The 27,617-nt window shown below is 41.7% G+C and overlaps 1 protein-coding gene across 1 annotated transcript in view; it reads right to left on the bottom strand.

Moving 5' to 3' along the window:
* Positions 1-27,617, bottom strand: part of Dnah5 (dynein, axonemal, heavy chain 5) — a 283,019-nt gene that overhangs the window by 175,720 nt on the left and 79,682 nt on the right. The window contains 3 exon segments of the mRNA NM_001419569.1: positions 6,387-6,543; positions 24,311-24,474; positions 26,461-26,614. Of these exon segments, the coding sequence (NP_001406498.1) occupies positions 6,387-6,543; positions 24,311-24,474; positions 26,461-26,614 (475 nt within the window).

Genomic DNA, 27,617 nt, shown 5'->3' with positions numbered 1-27,617 from the left:
GTGTTTTGTTCAGGAAATTTTTTCCAGTGCCTATGTGTTCCAGATGCTTCCCTAGTTTTTCTTCTATTAGTTTGAGTGTGTCTGGTTTGATGTGGAGGTCCTTGATCCACTTGGACTTAAGCTTTGTACAGGGTGATAAGCATGGATCGATCTGCATTCTTCTACATGTTGACCTCCAGTTGAACCAGCACCATTTGCTGAAAATGCTATCTTTTTTCCATTGGATGGTTTTGGCTCCTTTGTCAAAAATCAAGTGACCATAGGTGTGTGGGTTCATTTCTGGGTCTTCAATTCTATTCCATTGGTCTATCTCTCTGTCTCTGTACCAATACCATGCAGTTTTTATCACTATTGCTCTGTAATACTGCTTGAGTTCAGGGATAGTGATTCCCCCTGAAGTCCTTTTATTGTTGAGGATAGCTTTAGCTATCCTGGGTTTTTTGTTATTCCAGATGAATTTGCAAATTGTTCTAACTCTTTGAAGAACTGGATTGGTATTTTGATGGGGATTGCATTGAATCTGTAGATTGCTTTTGGTAAAATGGTCATTTTTTCTATATTAATCCTGCCAATCCATGAGCATGGGAGATCTTTCCATCTTCTGAGGTCTTCTTCAATTTCTTTCCTCAGTGTCTTGAAGTTCTTATTGTACAGATCTTTTACTTGCTTGGTTAAAGTCACACCGAGGTACTTTATATTATTTGGGTCTATTATGAAGGGTGTCGTTTCCCTAATTTCTTTCTTGGCTTGTAAGAAAAATAATTTAAAGGACACCAAAACCTTTTGAAGCATAACAAAAATAATCAAATCCATGAAGCAATTCTGTTTAATCACAACATTACATATAAGCAATTGATTTCTTTAACTTGTTGGATTTCTGAAGAGTTAATATGTGAAACCATAAATATGACAGAATGTATTTCAATGTTTGTGTTTTATTTTGCTTTTTTTTACTTGCTTATATCTTTTGAGATGAGGGATTAGTATAGTCCAGGTTAGCTTTGAATTTATGGTATAATATAGGTGGGCCTCCAATTTGCAGTCCTCCTCCCTCAGCTTCTTGGTGCTGTACAATACCTTCTTGATCATATTTAATCTACAGTTTGGAGAGTAATAAACCATAGAAGTCCTAATATAAATTTGGACCATGGAGTTTGCTTTTTGTAGTGAGCCGTATTGGATTTGGGCCTAGCCGCTTTGTGACTGCATAGCTCAAGGTGGCTACTTGACTCTGGGCTGCATGGCCACAGAGGTTTAACCTTGAAATGACTGCCATACAGACTTGAGATTGTTGAACTAAGAGCCTCTCCCAGGAAGACCCTGGGAGCAATGACAGGATGTTTCAGCCTGAGCAAAACACCGGATGTCCCTGAGCAGATTCCTAAGAAGGGTTCGACCTTTTCAAAGAACATGTCCCAGGAAGACTGTTGCCTCTTTGTTATAGGAGGATATCTTGCAGTGTAGTGATTCACCTTATATCCTTGGGCACTTCCCAAACTCCCCCACCCTAAGCTTCAGTTCCCGCTTCTATTCCTGCCTCAGAGCTTTAAATGCTGTACATTTCTCTCAATAAATGAGACCTTGACAACAGAATCTTGCTTGGTCTCCTTCTTCTCTTCACCCCCATTTTGGCCCACAGGTAGAAAGCCTCTTCGGGACCCTGAATAACTGGGTCCCTGCTGGCGGGGACAAGTGGCGCCTGAACAGGGACCCCGAAGCAAGGCCGACTACAGGACGACGGAGATAAGAGAGCTGCAGTGGGAATTGAGGACTCTTCAGGCCATATAGCTCGTGCATCCGCTGGAGAGGGAGGTAAGGACCGGTCGAATAATTGTTGTCTAATTGCCATGGGGAAGGTATGGATTTAGGAGGCTTGTTTCATAGGAGAGATCAAGCGCTCACTCAGGGAGAGAGGATTAAGAGTTAAGAAAAAGGATTTAATCAAGTTTTTTTTTTTGTTTTATTGATGGAAAGGTGTCTCTGGTTAATTTTAAGTGAATTTTTTTTCTTTGTGTGAGAAACTTGTCCTTGGTTTATTATTGAAGGAGCAGAAATTAATTCCTATAGTTGGAATAAGGTTGGAAAGTGTTTAAATGTCTTATTGTAAGAAAAAGGATCCTAGGCGGTTCCGATTCAGGAGGTAGTGTCTGTGTCTTTGTGTCATTGTGTTTTGTGCCGGCTAAACTCTGGGTCTGTAGTTGCTCTGGAGTTCTGGAGTTCTGGAGTTCTGGTTTTGCAGATGCTCCCATCTCAGACTGAGAGGGAGGATCGTGTCTCAGGAGAGACGCAAATGTGAGCAGTAGATGTGCCAGGGACTCACCAATTGCGCTGCCCTGGGAGATGTCCCAGGAGGTAAGAAGGGACCCCAGGGACGCCTGGGAGATTCCCGTCTGGGTGCCGGTGAGGATTCGGCCATTCTCATGGATTGGAGAAAAGACCCGCCTTTCCGGCTGTCTGTATTTCCAGAGTGGTCTTTGTCTGTGTGTCTTAGGTCTTTGTTTTGTGTTACTTGTGACTTTGACAATGGGAAGATTCTGGTTGGGAAGGAGGAGTGATGTGGAATCTACTCCTGTTCATCTGTCTTTGCTGAGCTCATGGAAGCTCCCATCTGAATCAGCTCAGTTTTGTGGCAATCTTGTGGCGGCCGCTTGATTTTTGTTTTGTGCGCACTTTTGTTTTTTTTTTTTTTTGTTTTTGTTTTTTTTTTTTTTTTTTTTTTTTTGTCTGTTAAGCTTTTGGTTGTCTTTCTATGTGACTAAATGCTTTTGCCTTCTTCAGCAGACCTTTATTTTCTGGACTCTCTTCTTGTTTTCTCACCATCCCACTTGGGATGCTTGTTAGTGGCTGTTACAGGAAATCTATAATGCTCACTTGAGTGTGCTCAAGAAACTAGAATTTCAGGTTTGCCCTGGGTTCCTTTGGGATAGGTTTGGGGATAGGCTTGATTTCTATTGCAAATGATGTCACATTGCATATGTTAGTACTCCTAACACTTCTTGGGACTGTGCCTCTGGGATCACAACTTGTATAAGTTTAGAAGTTCTAAAAGGCAGTCATGACCTTTGTGTGTAGGTTCAGATAGTATCCAGATTGGAATCCTGATTCTTAAGACTTAGTAAGACACAAAAGAGAGTTGAGAGTTACTTAGGGCTATCTTAAGGCGGAGTCCAGGTAGGTGCTGCAAGGGCATCTGCTGTTGCCCTGTAACACAAGGCTTATGGAGATAAAGCTTCAGTTGTGTTAATACAGAATTGTAGGGTAGAGTCTTGAAAGTATTTAAAAAAATAAAAAAAAATAAAAAAAAAGAAACCTGGTAAAACATATCTTATTCCAAACAGCAATTAATTGGTTATTACAAAATACTGATATTTGGCCTATCACATATATAAATTTTTCAGGCAAAGTTGGTAATTTTACTCTTTGCATGCTTTTGTACTTCCTATAAATTTGTGCATTCAACCCATAGGAAATGAGCTTACTGTATTATAGGTGGTTCATCTAATGAAAAGGCTACATGTATGATTGGATCACTTGTTTATTCTCTTCAGTTTCCCCTGCTTCAGCACAGATTATTAAATTACGTGCTGTAGCCACTGTTTTTAAAATTAAAAAAAAAATCAAGCTTTCAATTCATATACTGATAGCCAATGTATGGCTTATGGTTTATAGTTGATTAAAAAGTTTCCCTTTTTAGATACTACTAGCCCTCAAATTATACAATTACGTAATGCTATATTAGAGGCAGGTTTTCTACTTGAAATCAGTGAGTGATGATTTCTGTGTAAATGTCTGACAACTCACTGTCCTTTCAGTGCTCTGGCTCAGACAACTAAACAAAACCATAGACCCAGCTCTTTGAAAATGGTAATGGAGTTGATAACACACCCTCATGAAAAGAGGAAGACTCCATTTGCTTACTTTCAATTCCCAGCCTCACCCTGCCAGCTCAGGGATTTCTAGTACGACTGAATCTGGACAATATTTACAGGATTTGGCATTTCTAATTAATGCTTATGTTTAGGTAAATAAAGCTGGTGAGGGGCTGGAGTGATGGCTTAGTGGTTAAGAGCACTAAGTATTGTTCCTTTATAGGCCATTTAAGAACTCAAACTGGATTGCCTAGACCCCTTAGCAAGGGAGGACAATGATACCAGGCAGATTATAGGCCTTACATAGGAACAGTTAGTCAAAAACTCTCATTCTTTATATATCCAAAACAATAATGCTGGACACAATAATTTGGTATAAAAGTCAATTTATAAATACAAGTGCTCAGTGTCCTCAATTTAATCCTCAAGGACCTATCTTAATAAATAATATATTAACAATATTTTAATAATTAAAAAAGGGGAGTTATCCCTGTATGCTAAAATATGCTCCTTTTATTTCAATTTTAAAATTTGGATGCCAAAGTTTATGGCACCCTACAACTAGGCATACTTCTGCCTAGGTGAAATAGAAAGATCCACATATTGGCATGATCCTGTTCAGATATTTTATATGGGGAAGAGGGAATTTTTGTGTTTTTTCTACAGGATGCTACAGGAGTGTGCCAGCTGCCCGAGTGGCTGGTGAGACTTGCTGATCCTGGGAGCATGAAGATTCAGCTCTTGTGGTTCAGGTCCCTGAAGTCATTCCTCTGCCCTGAGAGGAAGATGGAAGATTCCCCCTCATCTTTTGTCATCACAGAGATTTTGGCGTTTCTGCAGTTAGTGTTACCACTGCGTGTGTCCCGCCCCACCGCGGCCTGCGCTCCAACCCTCTGTGCACTGCTGCTTTCTGGAGAAGACTGGACTCCAGCTGTTACCCCTGCCCCCCTCATTCCCCTGGTGACTCTTGCTGCCTTAACTGGTGTTGTCATTTTGCAGTCTGTAGATTCACAGGAATGCCATCTGCGTGAAGCTGCTGTGGACTGGGGAACTCTGCCCTGGTTCTGCAGATCTCAGACATGGTTCCATTGCCTGCTGCTTGTTCCAGAGAAGAATGACCGATCCTGAACTGTCCTGGGAAAGACCTTGACATTTCGCTGCTATTGTAGCAGCCATTACTACTGCAGCCATTGTGTCTGCAGTGTCTGGAGTTACCTGCCCCCCAATCTATTGTTAGGCAAGCACAGTGGGTGAACTTTCTGGAGTAGTTGCTAACAATTGGGAATTCTAAATTTTATTACAGGAGAGGCTTGACTAGGCCCTTGGTGGTATGGCCATAGCAGCTGAAGAGAACCAGATGAGGTGCCCACTACTTATCAGGAGAGGCTCAATTTCCACAATCTCTTATATTAATGCCATCTGGCTCCTACTCTTTCGCCCATGGGCTCAAGTAAGAGGAATGAGAAGATGATCCAATGTAGCTATCCTCAGGGACGGGCAACTTCCTCTGACCCTTGACCAATCTAAGACAGGAACCTTGGGGGCGACAAGGTGGTCCTATGACAGAGAGGCTGGGGTTCAAGAGGTCGATCCTAAGACAGAGGTGGCTACACCCCGTTTAAATGTATGGGCCGGTCAAATGCTCCTCTGCCCAGTTTCTCCCCCAATAAACACACACGTATAGCCCAGAATGGTGTGTTACAGCATAAGTTCATTCCTAGCCATTGGGGTGCAGTCCTGACTGCAAGAGTGGCTCACCATGGCCGAGCTGGGCACTCTGTGAGGCATGTCTGATCTCTCTCAGACCACTACTTCCACCTAATGGTCCTTTTTAAAAGAATAACGGGGGAGATGTAGTGAGCCGTATTGGATTTGGGCCTAGCCGCTTTGTGACTGCAAAGCTCAAGGTGGTTACTTGACTCTGGGCTGCATGGCCACAGAGGTTTAACCTTGAAATGACTGCCATACAGACTTGAGATTGTTGAACTAAGAGCCTCTCCCAGGAAGACCCTGGGAGCAATGACAGGATGTTTCAGCCTGAGCAAAACACCGGATGTCCCTGAGCAGATTCCTAAGAAGGGTTCGACCTTTTCAAAGAACATGTCCCCGGAAGACTGTTGCCTCTTTGTTATAGGAGGATATCTTGCAGTGTAGTGATTCACCTTATATCCTTGGGCACTTCCCAAACTCCCCCACCCTAAGCTTCAGTTCCCGCTTCTATTCCTGCCTCAGAGCTTTAAATGCTGTACATTTCTCTCAATAATCGAGACCTTGACAACAGAATCTTGCTTGGTCTCCTTCTTCTCTTCACCCCCATTTTGGCCCACAGGTAGAAAGCCTCTTCGGGACCCTGAATAACTGGGTCCCCGCTGGCAGGGACAGCTTTTAATTACTGGCCAAGAGTTAATAACAAGGAAGTAAATCTTTTGTAAACACAATATTACAGAAGTACTTTGATAGCAAAGGTTTACACCCTGACACACAGAGATTATGGGCAGTGATTAAATCCAGTCCAACCTTGTCATGGAACTTGACAGTTTTAATGTTGTCAAACACATTCAGCAAATGGGCCTGGATGGTGTGGGAGTCAGATGCCTGGCCCAGAATCTCCAGCAGAGCGGGATCCGAGACAAAGAAGAAGCGAGGAAAGCACAGCCGTTTCTTCTCCAAGTATCTGGAAGGAGGGAATGAAAAAGCTCTGTAAGCATAAGGGATGACCTTCTCATCAAGTCCCTGAGATGGGAAGAGGAGGGAAGACCATGCAGCCATCTGCTTTTCCCACGTTAATGCTACAGTGTTGGTTTGTGGTAGGTTTTATCAAATAGCATGTCATATTCTGACAGAAAAAGGGTGGGTACTCTCAGGGTAAGTGGTAGAATTTCTTTATTCTTTCATAAATGTTAACTTCATATGCTACTTAAGCTAACTATCATGTATTTTCTTTACAGAGAGCAAGATTAAAAGGCAGTTTAGGGGTTCATTTGGGATTTCACTTTTCTTATCAGCACTGCAAAAAAGTTCCACATCATCTTAGGAGAGAAATGAATTCACCCTTTCCTTGGGACAGAAGCAAGCTCCAGAGATCAATAAACTCCATGACAGGGCTCCTGCCTCCCACAGAGCAAAATTATTTCAATATCCCCTTCCCATCGTTTGTCAGATGCTCGGATAGGCTATCCTCTGGGTTTATATCAAGATTCAAACTTCTCACAAGCTACTCATGCAAGCCAAATGACCTGAGTTCAATCCCCAGGACCAACAAGGTAGAAGAAAAAAGTAATACCCAAAAGTTGTCCTCTGGTATCTATAAGTATACTCTGACATGTGCCCACTGTGTACACACACACACACACACACCATCATCATCATCATCATCATCATCATCATCATCACCATCACCATCATCATCACAATAGATGGAGAGATAGCTCATTGTTATGCTGCTTATGATCTGAGTTAAGTACACAGAACTCATGCTTTAAAAACCTGCAGGAAGGACAGAGAGGCAGAATTCCTATAGGACCGGGCACCTCCTGTGTTTACTGGGAATCCCACACCCTCGGATCCCGGCCTACAGCAGCTCTCTGCTCCCAGACCCCGTGGGAGAAAGACCCCACCGCCTGGTCAGGTGGACACTCCTGAGGCTGCAGAGCGGAAGAGACCACCAACACTGCCCACCCCTGCCCACATCTCTGGCCCAAGAGGAAACTGTATAAGGCCTCTGGGTTCCCGTAGGGGAGGGCCCAGGAGCGGCAGGACTGCTGCGTCTGAGACACCGCCAGAACCTGAAGGAAACAGACCAGATAAACAGTTCTCTGCACCCAAATCCCGTGGGAGGGAGAGCTAAACTCTCAGAGAGGCAGACACGCCTGGGAAACAAGAAGAGACTGCACTCTGCACACACATCTCGGACGCCAGAGGAAAACACCAAACTCCATCTGGAACCCTGGTGCACTGAAGCTCCCGGAAACGGCGGCGCAGATCTTCCTGGTAGCTGCCACCGCAGAGAGCTCGAGGGCAGCACCCCGCAAGCGAACTTGAGCCTTGGGACCACAGGTAAGACCAACTTTTCTGCTGCAAGTGACCTGTCTGGTGAACTCAAGACACAGGTCCACAGGAACAGCTGAAGACCTGTAGAGAGGAAAAACTACACGCCCGAAAGCAGAACACTCTGTCGCCATAACAGGCTGAAAGAAAACAGGAAAACAGGTCTACAGCACTCCTGACACACAGGCTTATAGGGCAGTCTAGCCACTGTCAGAAATAGGAGAACAAAGTAACACTAGAGATAATCTGATGGCGAGAGGCAAGCGCAGGAACCCAAGCAACAGAAACCAAGACTACATGGCACCATAGGAGCCCAATTCTCCCACCAAAACAAACATGGAATATCCAAACACACCAGAAAAGCAAGATCTAGTTTCAAAATCATATTTGATCATGATGCTGGAGGACGTCAAGAAAGACGTAAAGAACTCCCTTAGAGAACAAGTAGAAGCCTACAGAGAGGAATCACAAAAATGCCTGAAAGAATTCCAGGAAAACATAATTAAACAAGTAGAAGCCCATAGAGAGGAGTCACAAAACTCCCTGAAAGAATTCCAGGAAAACACAATCAAACAGTTGAAGGAATTAAAAATGGAAATAGAAGCAATCAAGAAAGAACACATGGAAACAAACCTGGATATAGAAAAAAGAAGAGACAAGGAGGTGTAGATACAAGCTTCACCAACAGAATACAAGAGATGGAAGAGAGAATCTCAGGAGCAGAAGATTCCATAGAAATCATTGACTCAACTGTCAAAGATAATGTAAAGCAGAAAAAGCTACTGGTCCAAAACATACAGGAAATCCAGGACTCAATGAGAAGATCAAAACTAAGGATAATAGGTATAGAAGAGAGTGAAGACTCCCAGCTCAAAGGACCAGTAAATATCTTCAACAAAATCATAGAAGAAAACTTCCCTAACCTAATAAAAGAGATACCCATAGGCATACAAGAAGCCTACAGAACTCCAAATAGATTGGACCAGAAAAGAAACACCTCCCGTCACATAATTGTCAAAACACCAAACGCACAAAATAAAGAAAGAATAATAAAAGCAGTAAGGGAAAAAGGTGAAGTAACATATAAAGGCAGACCTATCAGAATCACACCAGACTTTTCGCCAGAAACTATGAAGGCCAGAAGATCCTGGACTGATGTCATACAGACCCTAAGAGAACACAAATGCCAGCCCAGGTTACTGTATCCTGCAAAACTCTCAATTAACATAGATGGAGAAACCAAGATATTCCATGACAAAACCAAATTTACACAATATCTTTCTACAAATCCAGCACTACAAAGGATAATAAATGGTAAAGCCCAACATAAGGAGGCAAGCTATACCCTAGAAGAAGCAAGAAACTAATCGTCTTAGCAACAAAACAAAGAGAAGAAAAGCACACAAACATAACCTCACATCCAAATATGAATACAACAGGAAGCAATAATCACTATTCCTTAATATCTCTCAACATCAGTGGCCTCAACTCCCCAATAAAAAGACATAAATTAACAAACTGGATACGCAACAAATACCCTGCATTCTGCTGCCTACAGGAAACACACCTCAGAGACAAAGACAGACACTACCTCAGAGTGAAAGGCTGGAAAAAAACTTTCCAAGCAAATGGTCGGAAGAAGCAAGCTGGAGTAGCCATTCTAATATCAGATAAAATCAATTTTCAACTAAAAGTCATCAAAAAAGATAAGGAAGGTCACTTCATATTCATCAAAGGAAAAATCCACCAAGATGAACTCTCAATCCTAAATATCTATGCCCCAAATACAAGGGCACCTACATACGTAAAAGAAACCTTACTAAAGCTCAAAACATACATTGCACATCACAGAATAATAGTAGGAGATTTCAACACCCCACTCTCATCAATGGACAGATCATGGAAACAGAAATTAAACAGAGACGTAGACAGACTAAGAGAAGTCATGAGCCAAATGGACTTAACAGATATTTATAGAACATTCTATCCTAAAGCAAAAGGATATACCTTCTTCTCAGCTCCTCATGGTACTTTCTCCAAAATTGACCATATAATTGGTCAAAAAACGGGCCTCAACAGGTACAGAAAGATAGAAATAATCCCATGCGTGCTATCGGACCACCACGGCCTAAAACTGGTCTTCAATAACAATGAGGGAAGAATGCCCACATATACGTGGAAATTGAACAATGCTCTACTCAATGATAACCTGGTAAAGGGAGAAATAAAGAAAGAAATTAAAGACTTTTTAGAATTTAATGAAAATGAAGGTACAACATACCCAAACTTATGGGACACAATGAAAGCTGTGCTAAGAGGAAAACTCATAGCGCTGAGTGCCTGCAGAAAGAAACAGGAAAGAGCATATGTCAGCAGCTTGACAGCACACCTAAAAGCTCTAGAACAAAAAGAAGCAAATACACCCAGGAGGAGTAGAAGGCAGGAAATAATCAAACTCAGAGCTGAAATTAAACAAATAGAAACAAAAAGGACCATAGAAAGAATCAACAGAACCAAAAGTTGGTTCTTTGAGAAAATCAACAAGATAGATAAACCCTTAGCCAGACTAACGAGAGGACACAGAGAGTGTGTCCAAATTAACAAAATCAGAAATGAAAAGGGAGACATAACTACAGATTCAGAGGAAATTCAAAAAATCATCAGATCTTACTATAAAAGCCTATATTCAACAAAACTTGAAAATCTACAGGAAATGGACAATTTCCTAGACAGATACCAGATACCGAAGTTAAATCAGGAACAGATAAACCAGTTAAACAACCCCATAACTCCTAAGGAAATAGAAGCAGTCATTAAAGGTCTCCCAACCAAAAAGAGCCCAGGTCCAGACGGGTTTAGTGCAGAATTCTATCAGAACTTCATAGAAGACCTCATACCAATATTATCCAAACTATTCCACAAAATTGAAACTGATGGATCACTACCGAATTCCTTCTATGAAGCCACAATTACTCTTATACCTAAACCACACAAAGACCCAACAAAGAAAGAGAACTTCAGACCAATTTCCCTTATGAATATCAACGCAAAAATACTCAATAAAATTCTGGCAAACCCAATCCAAGGGCACATCAAAACAATCATCCACCATGATCAAGTAGGCTTCATCCCAGGCATGCAGGGATGGTTTAATATACGGAAAACCATCAACGTGATCCATTATATAAACAAACTGAAAGAACAAAACCACATGATCATTTCATTAGACGCTGAGAAAGCATTTGACAAAATTCAACACCCCTTCATGATAAAAGTCCTGGAAAGAATAGGAATTCAAGGCCCATAACTGAACATAGTAAAAGCCATATACAGCAAACCCTTTGCTAACATTAAACTAAATGGAGAGAAACTTGAATCAATCCCACTAAAATCAGGGACTAGACAAGGCTGCCCACTCTCTCCCTACTTATTCAATATAGTTCTTGAAGTTCTAGCCAGAGCAATCAGACAACAAAAGGAGGTCAAGGGGATACAGATCGGAAAAGAAGAAGTCAAAATATCACTATTTGCAGATGATATGATAGTATATTTAAGTGATCCCAAAAGTTCCACCAGAGAACTACTAAAGCTGATAGACAACTTCAGCAAAGTGGCTGGGTATAAAATTAACTCAAATAAATCAGTTGCCTTCCTCTATACAAAAGAGAAACAAGCCGAGAAAGAAATTAGGGAAACGACACCCTTCATAATAGACCCAAATAATATAAAGGACCTCGGTGTGACTTTAACAAAGCAAGTAAAAGATCTGTACAATAAGAACTTCAAGACACTGAAGAAGGAAATTGAAGAAGACCTCAGAAGATGGAAAGATCTCCCATGCTCATGGATTTGCAGGATTAATATTGTAGAAATGGCCATTTTACCAAAAGCGATCAACAGATTCAATGCAATCCCCATCAAAATACCAATCCAATTCTTCAAAGAGTTAGACAGAACAATTTCCAAATTCATCTGGAATAACAAAAAACCCAGGATAGCTAAAACTATCCTCAACAATAAAAGGACTTCAGGGGGAATCACTATCCCTGAACTCAAGCAGTATTACAGAGCAATAGTGATAAAAACTGCATGGTATTGGTACAGAGACAGACAGATAGACCAATGGAATAGAATTGAAGACCCGGAAATGAAACCACACACCTATGGTCACTTGATTTTTGACAAAGGAGCCAAAACCATCCAATGGAAAAAAGATAGCATTTTCAGCAAATGGTGCTGGTTCAACTGGAGGTCAACATGTAGAAGAATGCAGATCGATCCATGCTTATCACCCTGTACAAAGCTTAAGTCCAAGTGGATCAAGGACCTCCACATCAAACCGGACACACTCAAACTAATAGAAGAAAAACTAGGGAAGCATCTGGAACACATGGGCACTGGAAAAAATTTCCTGAACAAAACACCAATGGCTTATGCTTTAAGATCAAGAATCGACAAATGGGATCTCATAAAACTGCAAAGCTTCTGTAAGGCAAAGGACACTGTGGTTAGGACAAAACGGCAACCAACAGATTGGGAAAAGATCTTTACCAATCCTACAACAGATAGAGGCCTTATATCCAAAATATACAAAGAACTCAAGAAGTTAGACCGCAGGGAAACAAATAACCCTATTAAAAAATTGGGTTCAGAGCTAAACAAAGAATTCACAGCTGAGGAGTGCCAAAAGGCTGAGAAACACCTAAAGAAATGTTCAACATCTTTAGTCATAAGGGAAATGCAAATCAAAACAACCCTGAGATTTCACCTCACACCAGTGAGAATGGCTATGATCAAAAACTCAGGGGACAACAGATGCTGGCGAGGATGCGGAGAAAGAGGAACACTCCTCCATTGTTGGTGGGATTGCAAACTGGTACAACCATTCTGGAAATCAGTCTGGAGGATCCTCAGAAAATTGGACATTGAACTGCCTGAGGATCCAGCTATACCTCTCTTGGGCATATACCCAAAAGATGCCCCAACATATAAAAAAGACACGTGCTCCACTATGTTCATTGCAGCCTTATTTATAATAGCCAGAAGCTGGAAAGAACCCAGATGCCCTTCAACAGAGGAATGGATACAGAAAATGTGGTACATCTACACAATGGAATATTACTCAGCTATCAAAAACAACGACTTTATGAAATTCGTAGGCAAATGGTTGGAACTGGAAAACATCATCCTGAGTGAGCTAACCCAATCACGGAAAGACATACATGGTATGCACTCATTGATAAGTGGCTATTAGCCCAAATGCTTGAATTACCCTAGATGCCTAGAACAAATGAAACTCAAGACGGATGATCAAAATGTGAATGCTTCACTCCTTCTTTAAAAGGGGAACAAGAATACCCTTTGCAGGGAAGAGAGAGGCAAAGATTAAAACAGAGACTGAAGGAACACCCATTCAGAGCCTGCCCCACATGTGGCCCATACATATACAGCCACCCAATTAGACAAGATGGATGAAGCAAAGAAGTGCAGACCGACAGGAGCCGGATGTAGATCGCTCCTGAGAGACACAGCCAGAATGCAGCAAATACAGAGGCGAACGCCAGCAGCAAACCACTGAACTGAGAATAGGACCCCCGTTGAAGGAATCAGAGAAAGAACTGGAAGATCTTGAAGGGGCTCGAGACCCCATATGTACAACAATGCTAAGCAACCAGAGCTTCCAGGGACTAAGCCACTACCTAAAGACTATACATGGACTGACCCTGGACTCTGACCTCATAGGTAGCAATGAATATCCTAGTAAGAGCACCAGTGGAAGGGGAAGCCCTGGGTCCTGCTAAGACTGAACCCCCAGTGAACTAGACTGGTGGGGGGAGGGCGGCAATGGGGGAAGGGTCGGGAGGGGAACACCCATAAGGAAGGGGAGGGGGGAGGGGGATGTTTGCCCGGATACCGGGAAAGGGAATAACACTTGAAATGTATATAAGAAATGCTCAAGTTAATTAAAAAAAAAAAAAAAAGAACTTCAAGACACCGAAGAAAGAAATTGAAGAAGACCTCAGAAGGTGGAAAGATCTCCCATGCTCATGGATTGGCAGGATTAATATTGTAAAAATGGCCATTTTACCAAAAGCGATCAACAGATACAATGCAATCCCCATCAAAATACCAATCCAATTCTTCAAAGAGTTAGACAGAACAATTTCCAAATTCATCTGGAATAACAAAAAACCCAGGATAGCTAAAACTATGCTCAACAATAAAAGGACTTCAGGGGGAATCACTATCCCTGAACTCAAGCAGTATTACAGAGCAATAGTGATAAAAACTGCATGGTATTGGTACAGAGACAGACAGATAGACCAATGGAATAGAATTGAAGACCCGGAAATGAAACCACACACCTATGGTCACTTGATTTTTGACAAAGGAGCCAAAACCATCCAATGGAAAAAAGATAGCATTTTCAGCAAATGGTGCTGGTTCAACTGGAGGTCAACATGTAGAAGAATGCAGATCGATCCATGCTTATCACCCTGTACAAAGCTTAAGTCCAAGTGGATCAAGGACCTCCACATCAAACCGGACACACTCAAACTAATAGAAGAAAAACTAGGGAAGCATCTGGAACACATGGGCACTGGAAAAAATTTCCTGAACAAAACACCAATGGCTTATGCTTTAAGATCAAGAATCGACAAATGGGATCTCATAAAACTGCAAAGCTTCTGTAAGGCAAAGGACACTGTGGTTAGGACAAAACGGCAACCAACAGATTGGGAAAAGATCTTTACCAATCCTACAACAGATAGAGGCCTTATATCCAAAATATACAAAGAACTCAAGAAGTTAGACCGCAGGGAAACAAATAACCCTATTAAAAAATTGGGTTCAGAGCTAAACAAAGAATTCACAGCTGAGGAGTGCCAAAAGGCTGAGAAACACCTAAAGAAATGTTCAACATCTTTAGTCATAAGGGAAATGCAAATCAAAACAACCCTGAGATTTCACCTCACACCAGTGAGAATGGCTATGATCAAAAACTCAGGGGACAACAGATGCTGGCGAGGATGCGGAGAAAGAGGAACACTCCTCCATTGTTGGTGGGATTGCAAACTGGTACAACCATTCTGGAAATCAGTCTGGAGGATCCTCAGAAAATTGGACATTGAACTGCCTGAGGATCCAGCTATACCTCTCTTGGGCATATACCCAAAAGATGCCCCAACATATAAAAAAGACACGTGCTCCACTATGTTCATCGCAGCCTTATTTATAATAGCCAGAAGCTGGAAAGAACCCAGATGCCCTTCAACAGAGGAATGGATACAGAAAATGTGGTACATCTACACAATGGAATATTACTCAGCTATCAAAAACAACGACTTTATGAAATTCGTAGGCAAATGGTTGGAACTGGAAAACATCATCCTGAGTGAGCTAACCCAATCACGGAAAGACATACATGGTATGCACTCATTGATAAGTGGCTATTAGCCCAAATGCTTGAATTACCCTAGATGCCTAGAACAAATGAAACTCAAGACGGATGATCAAAATGTGAATGCTTCACTCCTTCTTTAAAAGGGGAACAAGAATACCCTTGGCAGGGAAGAGAGAGGCAAAGATTAAAACAGAGACTGAAGGAACACCCATTCAGAGCCTGCCCCACATGTGGCCCATACATATACAGCCACCCAATTAGACAAGATGGATGAAGCAAAGAAGTGCAGACCGACAGGAGCCGGATGTAGATCGCTCCTGAGAGACACAGCCAGAATGCAGCAAATACAGAGGCGAACGCCAGCAGCAAACCACTGAACTGAGAATAGGACCCCCGTTGAAGGAATCAGAGAAAGAACTGGAAGATCTTGAAGGGGCTCGAGACCCCATATGTACAACAATGCTAAGCAACCAGAGCTTCCAGGGACTAAGCCACTACCTAAAGACTATACATGGACTGACCCTGGACTCTGACCTCATAGGTAGCAATGAATATCCTAGTAAGAGCACCAGTGGAAGGGGAAGCCCTGGGTCCTGCTAAGACTGAACCCCCAGTGAACTAGACTGGTGGGGGGAGGGCGGCAATGGGGGAAGGGTCGGGAGGGGAACACCCATAAGGAAGGGGAGGGGGGAGGGGGATGTTTGCCCGGATACCGGGAAAGGGAATAACACTTGAAATGTATATAAGAAATGCTCAAGTTAATTAAAAAAAAAAAAAGAACTTCAAGACACCGAAGAAAGAAATTGAAGAAGACCTCAGAAGATGGAAAGATCTCCCATGCTCATGGATTGGCAGGATTAATATTGTAAAAATGGCCATTTTACCAAAAGTGATCAACAGATTCAATGCAATCCCCATCAAAATACCAATCCAATTCTTCAAAGAGTTAGACAGAACAATTTCCAAATTCATCTGGAATAACAAAAAACCCAGGATAGCTAAAACTATGCTCAACAATAAAAGGACTTCAGGGGGAATCACTATCCCTGAACTCAAGCAGTATTACAGAGCAATAGTGATAAAAACTGCATGGTATTGGTACAGAGACAGACAGATAGACCAATGGAATAGAATTGAAGACCCGGAAATGAAACCACACACCTATGGTCACTTGATTTTTGACAAAGGAGCCAAAACCATCCAATGGAAAAAAGATAGCATTTTCAGCAAATGGTGCTGGTTCAACTGGAGGTCAACATGTAGAAGAATGCAGATCGATCCATGCTTATCACCCTGTACAAAGCTTAAGTCCAAGTGGATCAAGGACCTCCACATCAAACCGGACACACTCAAACTAATAGAAGAAAAACTAGGGAAGCATCTGGAACACATGGGCACTGGAAAAAATTTCCTGAACAAAACACCAATGGCTTATGCTTTAAGATCAAGAATCGACAAATGGGATCTCATAAAACTGCAAAGCTTCTGTAAGGCAAAGGACACTGTGGTTAGGACAAAACGGCAACCAACAGATTGGGAAAAGATCTTTACCAATCCTACAACAGATAGAGGCCTTATATCCAAAATATACAAAGAACTCAAGAAGTTAGACCGCAGGGAAACAAATAACCCTATTAAAAAATTGGGTTCAGAGCTAAACAAAGAATTCACAGCTGAGGAGTGCCAAAAGGCTGAGAAACACCTAAAGAAATGTTCAACATCTTTAGTCATAAGGGAAATGCAAATCAAAACAACCCTGAGATTTCACCTCACACCAGTGAGAATGGCTATGATCAAAAACTCAGGGGACAACAGATGCTGGCGAGGATGCGGAGAAAGAGGAACACTCCTCCATTGTTGGTGGGATTGCAAACTGGTACAACCATTCTGGAAATCAGTCTGGAGGATCCTCAGAAAATTGGACATTGAACTGCCTGAGGATCCAGCTATACCTCTCTTGGGCATATACCCAAAAGATGCCCCAACATATAAAAAAGACACGTGCTCCACTATGTTCATCGCAGCCTTATTTATAATAGCCAGAAGCTGGAAAGAACCCAGATGCCCTTCAACAGAGGAATGGATACAGAAAATGTGGTACATCTACACAATGGAATATTACTCAGCTATCAAAAACAACGACTTTATGAAATTCGTAGGCAAATGGTTGGAACTGGAAAACATCATCCTGAGTGAGCTAACCCAATCACGGAAAGACATACATGGTATGCACTCATTGATAAGTGGCTATTAGCCCAAATGCTTGAATTACCCTAGATGCCTAGAACAAATGAAACTCAAGACGGATGATCAAAATGTGAATGCTTCACTCCTTCTTTAAAAGGGGAACAAGAATACCCTTGGCAGGGAAGAGAGAGGCAAAGATTAAAACAGAGACTGAAGGAACACCCATTCAGAGCCTGCCCCACATGTGGCCCATACATATACAGCCACCCAATTAGACAAGATGGATGAAGCAAAGAAGTGCAGACCGACAGGAGCCGGATGTAGATCGCTCCTGAGAGACACAGCCAGAATGCAGCAAATACAGAGGCGAACGCCAGCAGCAAACCACTGAACTGAGAATAGGACCCCCGTTGAAGGAATCAGAGAAAGAACTGGAAGATCTTGAAGGGGCTCGAGACCCCATATGTACAACAATGCTAAGCAACCAGAGCTTCCAGGGACTAAGCCACTACCTAAAGACTATACATGGACTGACCCTGGACTCTGACCTCATAGGTAGCAATGAATATCCTAGTAAGAGCACCAGTGGAAGGGGAAGCCCTGGGTCCTGCTAAGACTGAACCCCCAGTGAACTAGACTGGTGGGGGGAGGGCGGCAATGGGGGAAGGGTCGGGAGGGGAACACCCATAAGGAAGGGGAGGGGGGAGGGGGATGTTTGCCCGGATACCGGGAAAGGGAATAACACTTGAAATGTATATAAGAAATGCTCAAGTTAATTAAAAAAAAAAAAAGAACTTCAAGACACCGAAGAAAGAAATTGAAGAAGACCTCAGAAGATGGAAAGATCTCCCATGCTCATGGATTGGCAGGATTAATATTGTAAAAATGGCCATTTTACCAAAAGTGATCAACAGATTCAATGCAATCCCCATCAAAATACCAATCCAATTCTTCAAAGAGTTAGACAGAACAATTTCCAAATTCATCTGGAATAACAAAAAACCCAGGATAGCTAAAACTATGCTCAACAATAAAAGGACTTCAGGGGGAATCACTATCCCTGAACTCAAGCAGTATTACAGAGCAATAGTGATAAAAACTGCATGGTATTGGTACAGAGACAGACAGATAGACCAATGGAATAGAATTGAAGACCCGGAAATGAAACCACACACCTATGGTCACTTGATTTTTGACAAAGGAGCCAAAACCATCCAATGGAAAAAAGATAGCATTTTCAGCAAATGGTGCTGGTTCAACTGGAGGTCAACATGTAGAAGAATGCAGATCGATCCATGCTTATCACCCTGTACAAAGCTTAAGTCCAAGTGGATCAAGGACCTCCACATCAAACCGGACACACTCAAACTAATAGAAGAAAAACTAGGGAAGCATCTGGAACACATGGGCACTGGAAAAAATTTCCTGAACAAAACACCAATGGCTTATGCTTTAAGATCAAGAATCGACAAATGGGATCTCATAAAACTGCAAAGCTTCTGTAAGGCAAAGGACACTGTGGTTAGGACAAAACGGCAACCAACAGATTGGGAAAAGATCTTTACCAATCCTACAACAGATAGAGGCCTTATATCCAAAATATACAAAGAACTCAAGAAGTTAGACCGCAGGGAAACAAATAACCCTATTAAAAAATTGGGTTCAGAGCTAAACAAAGAATTCACAGCTGAGGAGTGCCAAAAGGCTGAGAAACACCTAAAGAAATGTTCAACATCTTTAGTCATAAGGGAAATGCAAATCAAAACAACCCTGAGATTTCACCTCACACCAGTGAGAATGGCTATGATCAAAAACTCAGGGGACAACAGATGCTGGCGAGGATGCGGAGAAAGAGGAACACTCCTCCATTGTTGGTGGGATTGCAAACTGGTACAACCATTCTGGAAATCAGTCTGGAGGATCCTCAGAAAATTGGACATTGAACTGCCTGAGGATCCAGCTATACCTCTCTTGGGCATATACCCAAAAGATGCCCCAACATATAAAAAAGACACGTGCTCCACTATGTTCATCGCAGCCTTATTTATAATAGCCAGAAGCTGGAAAGAACCCAGATGCCCTTCAACAGAGGAATGGATACAGAAAATGTGGTACATCTACACAATGGAATATTACTCAGCTATCAAAAACAACGACTTTATGAAATTCGTAGGCAAATGGTTGGAACTGGAAAACATCATCCTGAGTGAGCTAACCCAATCACGGAAAGACATACATGGTATGCACTCATTGATAAGTGGCTATTAGCCCAAATGCTTGAATTACCCTAGATGCCTAGAACAAATGAAACTCAAGACGGATGATCAAAATGTGAATGCTTCACTCCTTCTTTAAAAGGGGAACAAGAATACCCTTGGCAGGGAAGAGAGAGGCAAAGATTAAAACAGAGACTGAAGGAACACCCATTCAGAGCCTGCCCCACATGTGGCCCATACATATACAGCCACCCAATTAGACAAGATGGATGAAGCAAAGAAGTGCAGACCGACAGGAGCCGGATGTAGATCGCTCCTGAGAGACACAGCCAGAATACAGCAAATACAGAGGCGAACGCCAGCAGCAAACCACTGAACTGAGAATAGGACCCCCGTTGAAGGAATCAGAGAAAGAACTGGAAGATCTTGAAGGGGCTCGAGACCCCATATGTACAACAATGCCAAGCAACCATAGCTTCCAGGGACTAAGCCACTACCTAAAGACTATACATGGACTGACCCTGGACTCTGACCTCATAGGTAGCAATGAATATCCTAGTAAGAGCACCAGTGGAAGGGGAAGCCCTGGGTCCTGCTAAGACTGAACCCCCAGTGAACTAGACTGGTGGGGGGAGGGCGGCAATGGGGGGAAGGGTTGGGAAGGGGGAGGGGGATGTTTGCCCGGAAACCGGGAAAGGGAATAACACTCGAAATGTATATAAGAAATTCTCAAGTTAATAAAAAAAAAAAAAGAACTTCAAGACACCGAAGAAAGAAATTGAAGAAGACCTCAGAAGATGGAAAGATCTCCCATGCTCATGGATTGGCAGGATTAATATTGTAAAAATGGCCATTTTACCAAAAGCGATCAACAGATACAATGCAATCCCCATCAAAATACCAATCCAATTCTTCAAAGAGTTAGACAGAACAATTTCCAAATTCATCTGGAATAACAAAAAACCCAGGATAGCTAAAACTATGCTCAACAATAAAAGGACTTCAGGGGGAATCACTATCCCTGAACTCAAGCAGTATTACAGAGCAATAGTGATAAAAACTGCATGGTATTGGTACAGAGACAGACAGATAGACCAATGGAATAGAATTGAAGACCCGGAAATGAAACCACACACCTATGGTCACTTGATTTTTGACAAAGGAGCCAAAACCATCCAATGGAAAAAAGATAGCATTTTCAGCAAATGGTGCTGGTTCAACTGGAGGTCAACATGTAGAAGAATGCAGATCGATCCATGCTTATCACCCTGTACAAAGCTTAAGTCCAAGTGGATCAAGGACCTCCACATCAAACCGGACACACTCAAACTAATAGAAGAAAAACTAGGGAAGCATCTGGAACACATGGGCACTGGAAAAAATTTCCTGAACAAAACACCAATGGCTTATGCTTTAAGATCAAGAATCGACAAATGGGATCTCATAAAACTGCAAAGCTTCTGTAAGGCAAAGGACACTGTGGTTAGGACAAAACGGCAACCAACAGATTGGGAAAAGATCTTTACCAATCCTACAACAGATAGAGGCCTTATATCCAAAATATACAAAGAACTCAAGAAGTTAGACCGCAGGGAAACAAATAACCCTATTAAAAAATTGGGTTCAGAGCTAAACAAAGAATTCACAGCTGAGGAGTGCCAAAAGGCTGAGAAACACCTAAAGAAATGTTCAACATCTTTAGTCATAAGGGAAATGCAAATCAAAACAACCCTGAGATTTCACCTCACACCAGTGAGAATGGCTATGATCAAAAACTCAGGGGACAACAGATGCTGGCGAGGATGCGGAGAAAGAGGAACACTCCTCCATTGTTGGTGGGATTGCAAACTGGTACAACCATTCTGGAAATCAGTCTGGAGGATCCTCAGAAAATTGGACATTGAACTGCCTGAGGATCCAGCTATACCTCTCTTGGGCATATACCCAAAAGATGCCCCAACATATAAAAAAGACACGTGCTCCACTATGTTCATCGCAGCCTTATTTATAATAGCCAGAAGCTGGAAAGAACCCAGATGCCCTTCAACAGAGGAATGGATACAGAAAATGTGGTACATCTACACAATGGAATATTACTCAGCTATCAAAAACAACGACTTTATGAAATTCGTAGGCAAATGGTTGGAACTGGAAAACATCATCCTGAGTGAGCTAACCCAATCACGGAAAGACATACATGGTATGCACTCATTGATAAGTGGCTATTAGCCCAAATGCTTGAATTACCCTAGATGCCTAGAACAAATGAAACTCAAGACGGATGATCAAAATGTGAATGCTTCACTCCTTCTTTAAAAGGGGAACAAGAATACCCTTGGCAGGGAAGAGAGAGGCAAAGATTAAAACAGAGACTGAAGGAACACCCATTCAGAGCCTGCCCCACATGTGGCCCATACATATACAGCCACCCAATTAGACAAGATGGATGAAGCAAAGAAGTGCAGACCGACAGGAGCCGGATGTAGATCGCTCCTGAGAGACACAGCCAGAATACAGCAAATACAGAGGCGAACGCCAGCAGCAAACCACTGAACTGAGAATAGGACCCCCGTTGAAGGAATCAGAGAAAGAACTGGAAGATCTTGAAGGGGCTCGAGACCCCATATGTACAACAATGCCAAGCAACCATAGCTTCCAGGGACTAAGCCACTACCTAAAGACTATACATGGACTGACCCTGGACTCTGACCTCATAGGTAGCAATGAATATCCTAGTAAGAGCACCAGTGGAAGGGGAAGCCCTGGGTCCTGCTAAGACTGAACCCCCAGTGAACTAGACTGGTGGGGGGAGGGCGGCAATGGGGGGAAGGGTTGGGAAGGGGGAGGGGGATGTTTGCCCGGAAACCGGGAAAGGGAATAACACTCGAAATGTATATAAGAAATTCTCAAGTTAATAAAAAAAAAACCTGCAGGAAAGATGGTTTACACTTGTAATCCCAATAATAAGAAAATAAAGACCACTCGATCGATCCCTGGGACTCACTAACCAGCCTATCCCATTTGTTGAGTGATAGCCAGTGAGAGACATTGTCAAGAAATAGGTGAACTGCCCCCACAGGAATACAGCTTAAGTTGTTCTCTGGCTTTCATAAGCCTGTGTGCATACATGAACACACACATGCACACCAGCTTACACAGCTGAAATACACTGTGTTGGGCCAGAGGGTACACAGTAGAACTTCCCCAAAGCACCCACTCAAGGACAGAAACAGAAAAGAAACTAAACCAAATATTTTCCTGGAAACAATGGAGCCTCTGAAAGCCATACTTAAGGATGCATGGTCCTTCACGTTCCTCCTAGTTAGGACCTCTTTCACCCGACTAAGATACACTGTAGGAGGGGTGCTCAATGCTACCCTCTAATGTACCATCCTCTCTTTTTATTTGACCTTAACACTCTAATAGCTTTCTTATTTCAACAGCAATCTCAAAGCTGGTTTTGAGTTACCAGGGATAAATAAGGGAGCCATAGTTTTTGTTCAAGTTTGATATTCATCTTTTCTTTACTCCATTAAAATAATTGAAAAATTCCACTTGAAGCCCAGTATTCTTAACTGTCACCTATGGCAGTGAGAGCAGGCTGGCTTGGTTCCTTGGAGGCCTCAGCACAAGCTGGTTCGGACTGTCACCAGTCATGAGGCCACAGAGCACATCAGAAAAGGGCATCTGTCTCCCAGAGTCAGCCAAGGAGACATCATTGTTCAAGTTAAATCCCCAAGTGTCTGCCATGAGTGTTGATATACACTTAGAAAATTACTTTCACCATGTTTCTAGTTTGTGGTTTTTCTCAGAGTCACTGTTTGCTGTTTCCTTGTTATGGTGGTGGTGGTGGTGGTGGCGGCATCCTGGCTTGGTTGTCTGGCTTGGATTTCATTGCTTTTGTTTGACTTGTATAAATGTTTGCTTTGTTTGTTTGAGTAGGAGAGTTGTTTTTGTTTTTAGTGTTTGTTGTTGGTTTGTGTTGAATGTGCTTGTGTGTGTGTGTGTGTGTGCTTGTGTGTGTGTCTGTGTGTGTGTGTGTGTGTGAGAGAGAGAGAGAGAGAGATCATGCCTGTCTTTAGATTATTTTATTTTAAAACCAGTAAGAGAAAATGTTATTTATGAGTCTTCGAATTTTCAGTCTATCTGTGCATCTATTCCTACACATGCACTGGTGGATACTACTGCGTAAACTCATATCTCTATAATCTTGACTGCTTATCTGTATATACCATTTTATATTTGATGGATATAATGGAATATTTCAGTTCTGTATCTATAGATATAGAAGAAGATAAACAAGAAAATCATCAGAAAGGAGGTACAATAATCTTCAAAATGGGTACTATACAGGAATGTTTACAAGATCTGACCCCCTTAAGGAAATACCTCAAATCCTTTGTCCAACAACAGGATTCATGGTACATATGAGGCTCCAAATGACAGACCTCATCTGTGCAAGTTTTATGTGCCAAGCCACTCTTAGGCAAACAGCACAAATGTAGTTTTTATCACCTAGTCACCTACTCTTTCTGTTCCCTTTCTCTCCAAGGTCCTGAGAGCGTTAATAGAACCACTGAACTCACCCTGTGAGTGACTTCTGGCAGATTTCCAGCTGGTCCAGTAAGTGTGGCAACAGCTGCCCCATGGTCTCATCGCCAACACAACACTGAACCACATTTGGTATCTCATGTGCCCGCGTCATGATCTTCACCCAAGACTTATCTATATTGGAAAAGCGCTTGGCTTCCTGTAGAAATAACACATTGGACAACTCTAGGATCTGTCTCAATGATGAAGCATCTTATGTGACTCCAGCTGAGTCCACCATTCCAACCAGGATAGACATCTAAGCTGTGTATGTCTGAGGTCCACACAGTCTTTCTCATTATATCATCTCCCTTTTTGAATAAGAATTCATAGCTCAACCCTGACATTTCCACTATGGTAAGTAAAACAGAAACTGAATGCAAAACTAAAGATCTATACCTGAACAACTTGGGAAGAAAGACAACTGCCAGTTGTTCTCATAGGTAATCTCTAAGTAGAGCGAACTTACTATTTTCAAGAGTTCTGCAGGGGATTAGATTGCTTGCATGTTTAGAAAGTAAATACAATGGATTTAAAAATAAAAGCACCCATGCAGAAACTCATAGCCAGCCGAATGAGTGCAGAGACAAAGTGTCAATGGAGAACCCAGCCACAGAGGGAACATCTACATCACAGCCCTTCCCCGCAGGCACAGGAAGCATTTCATAAGGACTATGAAGAACTGGGGGTTGAAAGCCTAGGATGAAACTGTGTCTTCTGAGCATGACCGGACCAGAGCATCTACTAACTCATAGCAGTTATTGTCGCCTGCAAAAGACAACATTATAGTATGGGGGGCCATGAAACCGCCACCCTAATAAGGAGCTATGAACAAGTTGATGGCTTCTGAGGGAGGGAGAGTGAGGTTTCTTTAGAGGTGTTGTTTCTGACAGGTCACCACACACCCCTGAATGGCTCCACACCCAGGAGTAACAGACAGCAAAGATAGGACTCAGTGAGTTATTTGGAAAGAGACAAAAATAATGAGACAAAAGTTGTGCGCAGAGTGGGGCAGCAGATCTGGGAGGAGTTAGGGGAAGAGTGCTGATCAATGAGATCAACACACAATGTATGAATTCTCAAAAAATCCTCAAAGAATTCATACAATTATTTTAAAAATAACCACACAAAATTATTTCTAATATAACATTGCAAAAAAACAGACTTTTTTTTTTCAGGAGAAACTGGAAAATGTTACATGGTTTTGGGATTGTTGAAATAATTGTTCTTCCTTTTCTTCCTTAACACTTCCTTTATGCCACTAATAATCTTAGACTCACAAACAACAGAGAAAGAAATGTCACTTTAACGCTCAAATATTGTACATTAATCTTTCCAATGGCATGTGAAAAGGAAAAACCAAAAAATGCACAAACGATCATTTAAATTTTTAGCATATAGTTTTAGCATTTACCATAGATAAATGTTCTGCCTTACAAATGGTTAACAGATCTACCTACTGCAGTTCACTGAAATAACCAAGAAGAAAGTGCAAGACCTTTATGTTAACAGTAGACTTAGTCATGCTTCTGCAATGTAAAAACAAGGTTAAATGTCCTAACCGTACAGGCAAATCAAAGCAGTTAAATAAGAATTTTTTTTTAAATTTAGTTTAAAATGTCTTTTAAAATCTTAAAATACATCCAACATGTGCATAGTAAGGTAATTACAATTTTGTGAGAAAAATACACTCAACATCTCAGAGAGACAGCCTTTTCCTGCAGATTTCCTACCCTCAATTTTACAGCACAGATATAATTGGATATATTCTGTAGTGTGCATTCTTTTTAAATGTCAGTAGTAAAAGAACAAATTATCCTACTATTGTCAAGATAACTATCCCATAAATACACTGTTCCAAACTCCACCTCCAAATTATCTGAAGTCTCACACAATGACACAGAAATTCATGCTCTGGGGTTTTTGATCCTCAGTTTCCTATCAGACATCACAGGCTCACAACATTTACACCCTGTAACCTGTCTTTCCCATAAGTCCCCACTTCCTTTGAAAAATAATAGCAGCAGAAAAGAAAGCTAAGTTGCCAGAATCAAAGGTTCAATGAAGATTAAGGAGTTCTCAGTTCTTAGATGTTCCTCAAACTGAATAACCTGATGAAATCATAAAAAAAAAAAACTTTGAGAACCTTGGGAAGCTGCTTGGCAATGTCTCCTCCCACGAAGACAGCTTCTAGATAAATCCACAAGTTTTGAACGGTCATCCAGTTCTCAATGATGTCTGTTGAGTTGGAAAGGCATTGAACCCAGTTTTGAATCTGGGCTTTGAATGGCATGTTGTACCTAAAATAAGAAACACTTATTTTGATTGTGTTGTTTAAAAAAAGAAGACAGTGTTTAACTTGTATTTTTTAACATTTACAATGCTGCCGTGTTAGCAATAGAAACAGGATCCTGCTGAATGCTTTCAGTTGGGTTTTTACAACTTGTATCCAAAGCATGGGTAGCAACAAGAGACAGATAATCTAAAGAAGAAATCAGGTATGAGACAAGGACACCCAGATTCCAGGAAATTCAATATCCAGGATGATAACATTCTCTCTGCTGAGTTTCTGTGTCTATTTCACAGGCGGTGTGAGCTCTTGTTCACTGGTGGCACTCCTAAGATCATCAGTGGAGACTGAATAACTAATATAAGTTTCAGCTATCATAATATCTGGGCTCTCATTAGCCTGCTTCTCCCATGTCTCTTCTTAATCTTCTACCCTCTGTTGGCCCAGCCATTCCTATGTGTGCATACATATATATTAAACTTTATACTATTGCTGAATCCACGATATAAAAGGCTTATAACAACCAGTCAATAAACACGTAATTGAATAAATGTTTCTCACATGACTCTGTAAGGTTGGGTAGATATCACTGGTTAAAAAACAACAACAGCAGCAGCAGCAGCAGCAGCAAAGACCTCCTGCATCTCTAATACAAATTATTGTACTTGATATTTATGCTTTTCCTATCTCTCGAGGTGTGCTGTCCATCAAATAACCTAACCATCGCTCTCTCCAGTTACATTGTACAGTGTCCAAGTTTCTTAGAAACTTACCAAGTGCTGAACAGTCCAATCTCAACACTACCAAAGGTGTAAAGACTAAATTCTATAGCCTGTATCATTTACTCAGACGTGGCAAATAAATGAAAATAACGGGATTTAATTTAAACAATGTTAAATATATAGTATTTCCTATATTTAAAATATTTATTTATAGATGGTGAACACCTGAAATCCCAGTGTTCAGGAAGCAGAGCAAGGAGCATCATGACTTCAAGGCCATCCTAGACTACA

This window comes from Rattus norvegicus, chromosome 2 (genome assembly GCF_021556685.1).
Source record: "Rattus norvegicus strain SHRSP/BbbUtx chromosome 2, alternate assembly SHRSP_T2T, whole genome shotgun sequence".
In the NCBI taxonomy this organism is placed as follows: domain Eukaryota; kingdom Metazoa; phylum Chordata; class Mammalia; order Rodentia; family Muridae; genus Rattus; species Rattus norvegicus.
The sequence above is the reverse complement of the archived record's forward strand: the minus strand, read 5'-3'. Positions and strand labels throughout refer to the sequence as shown.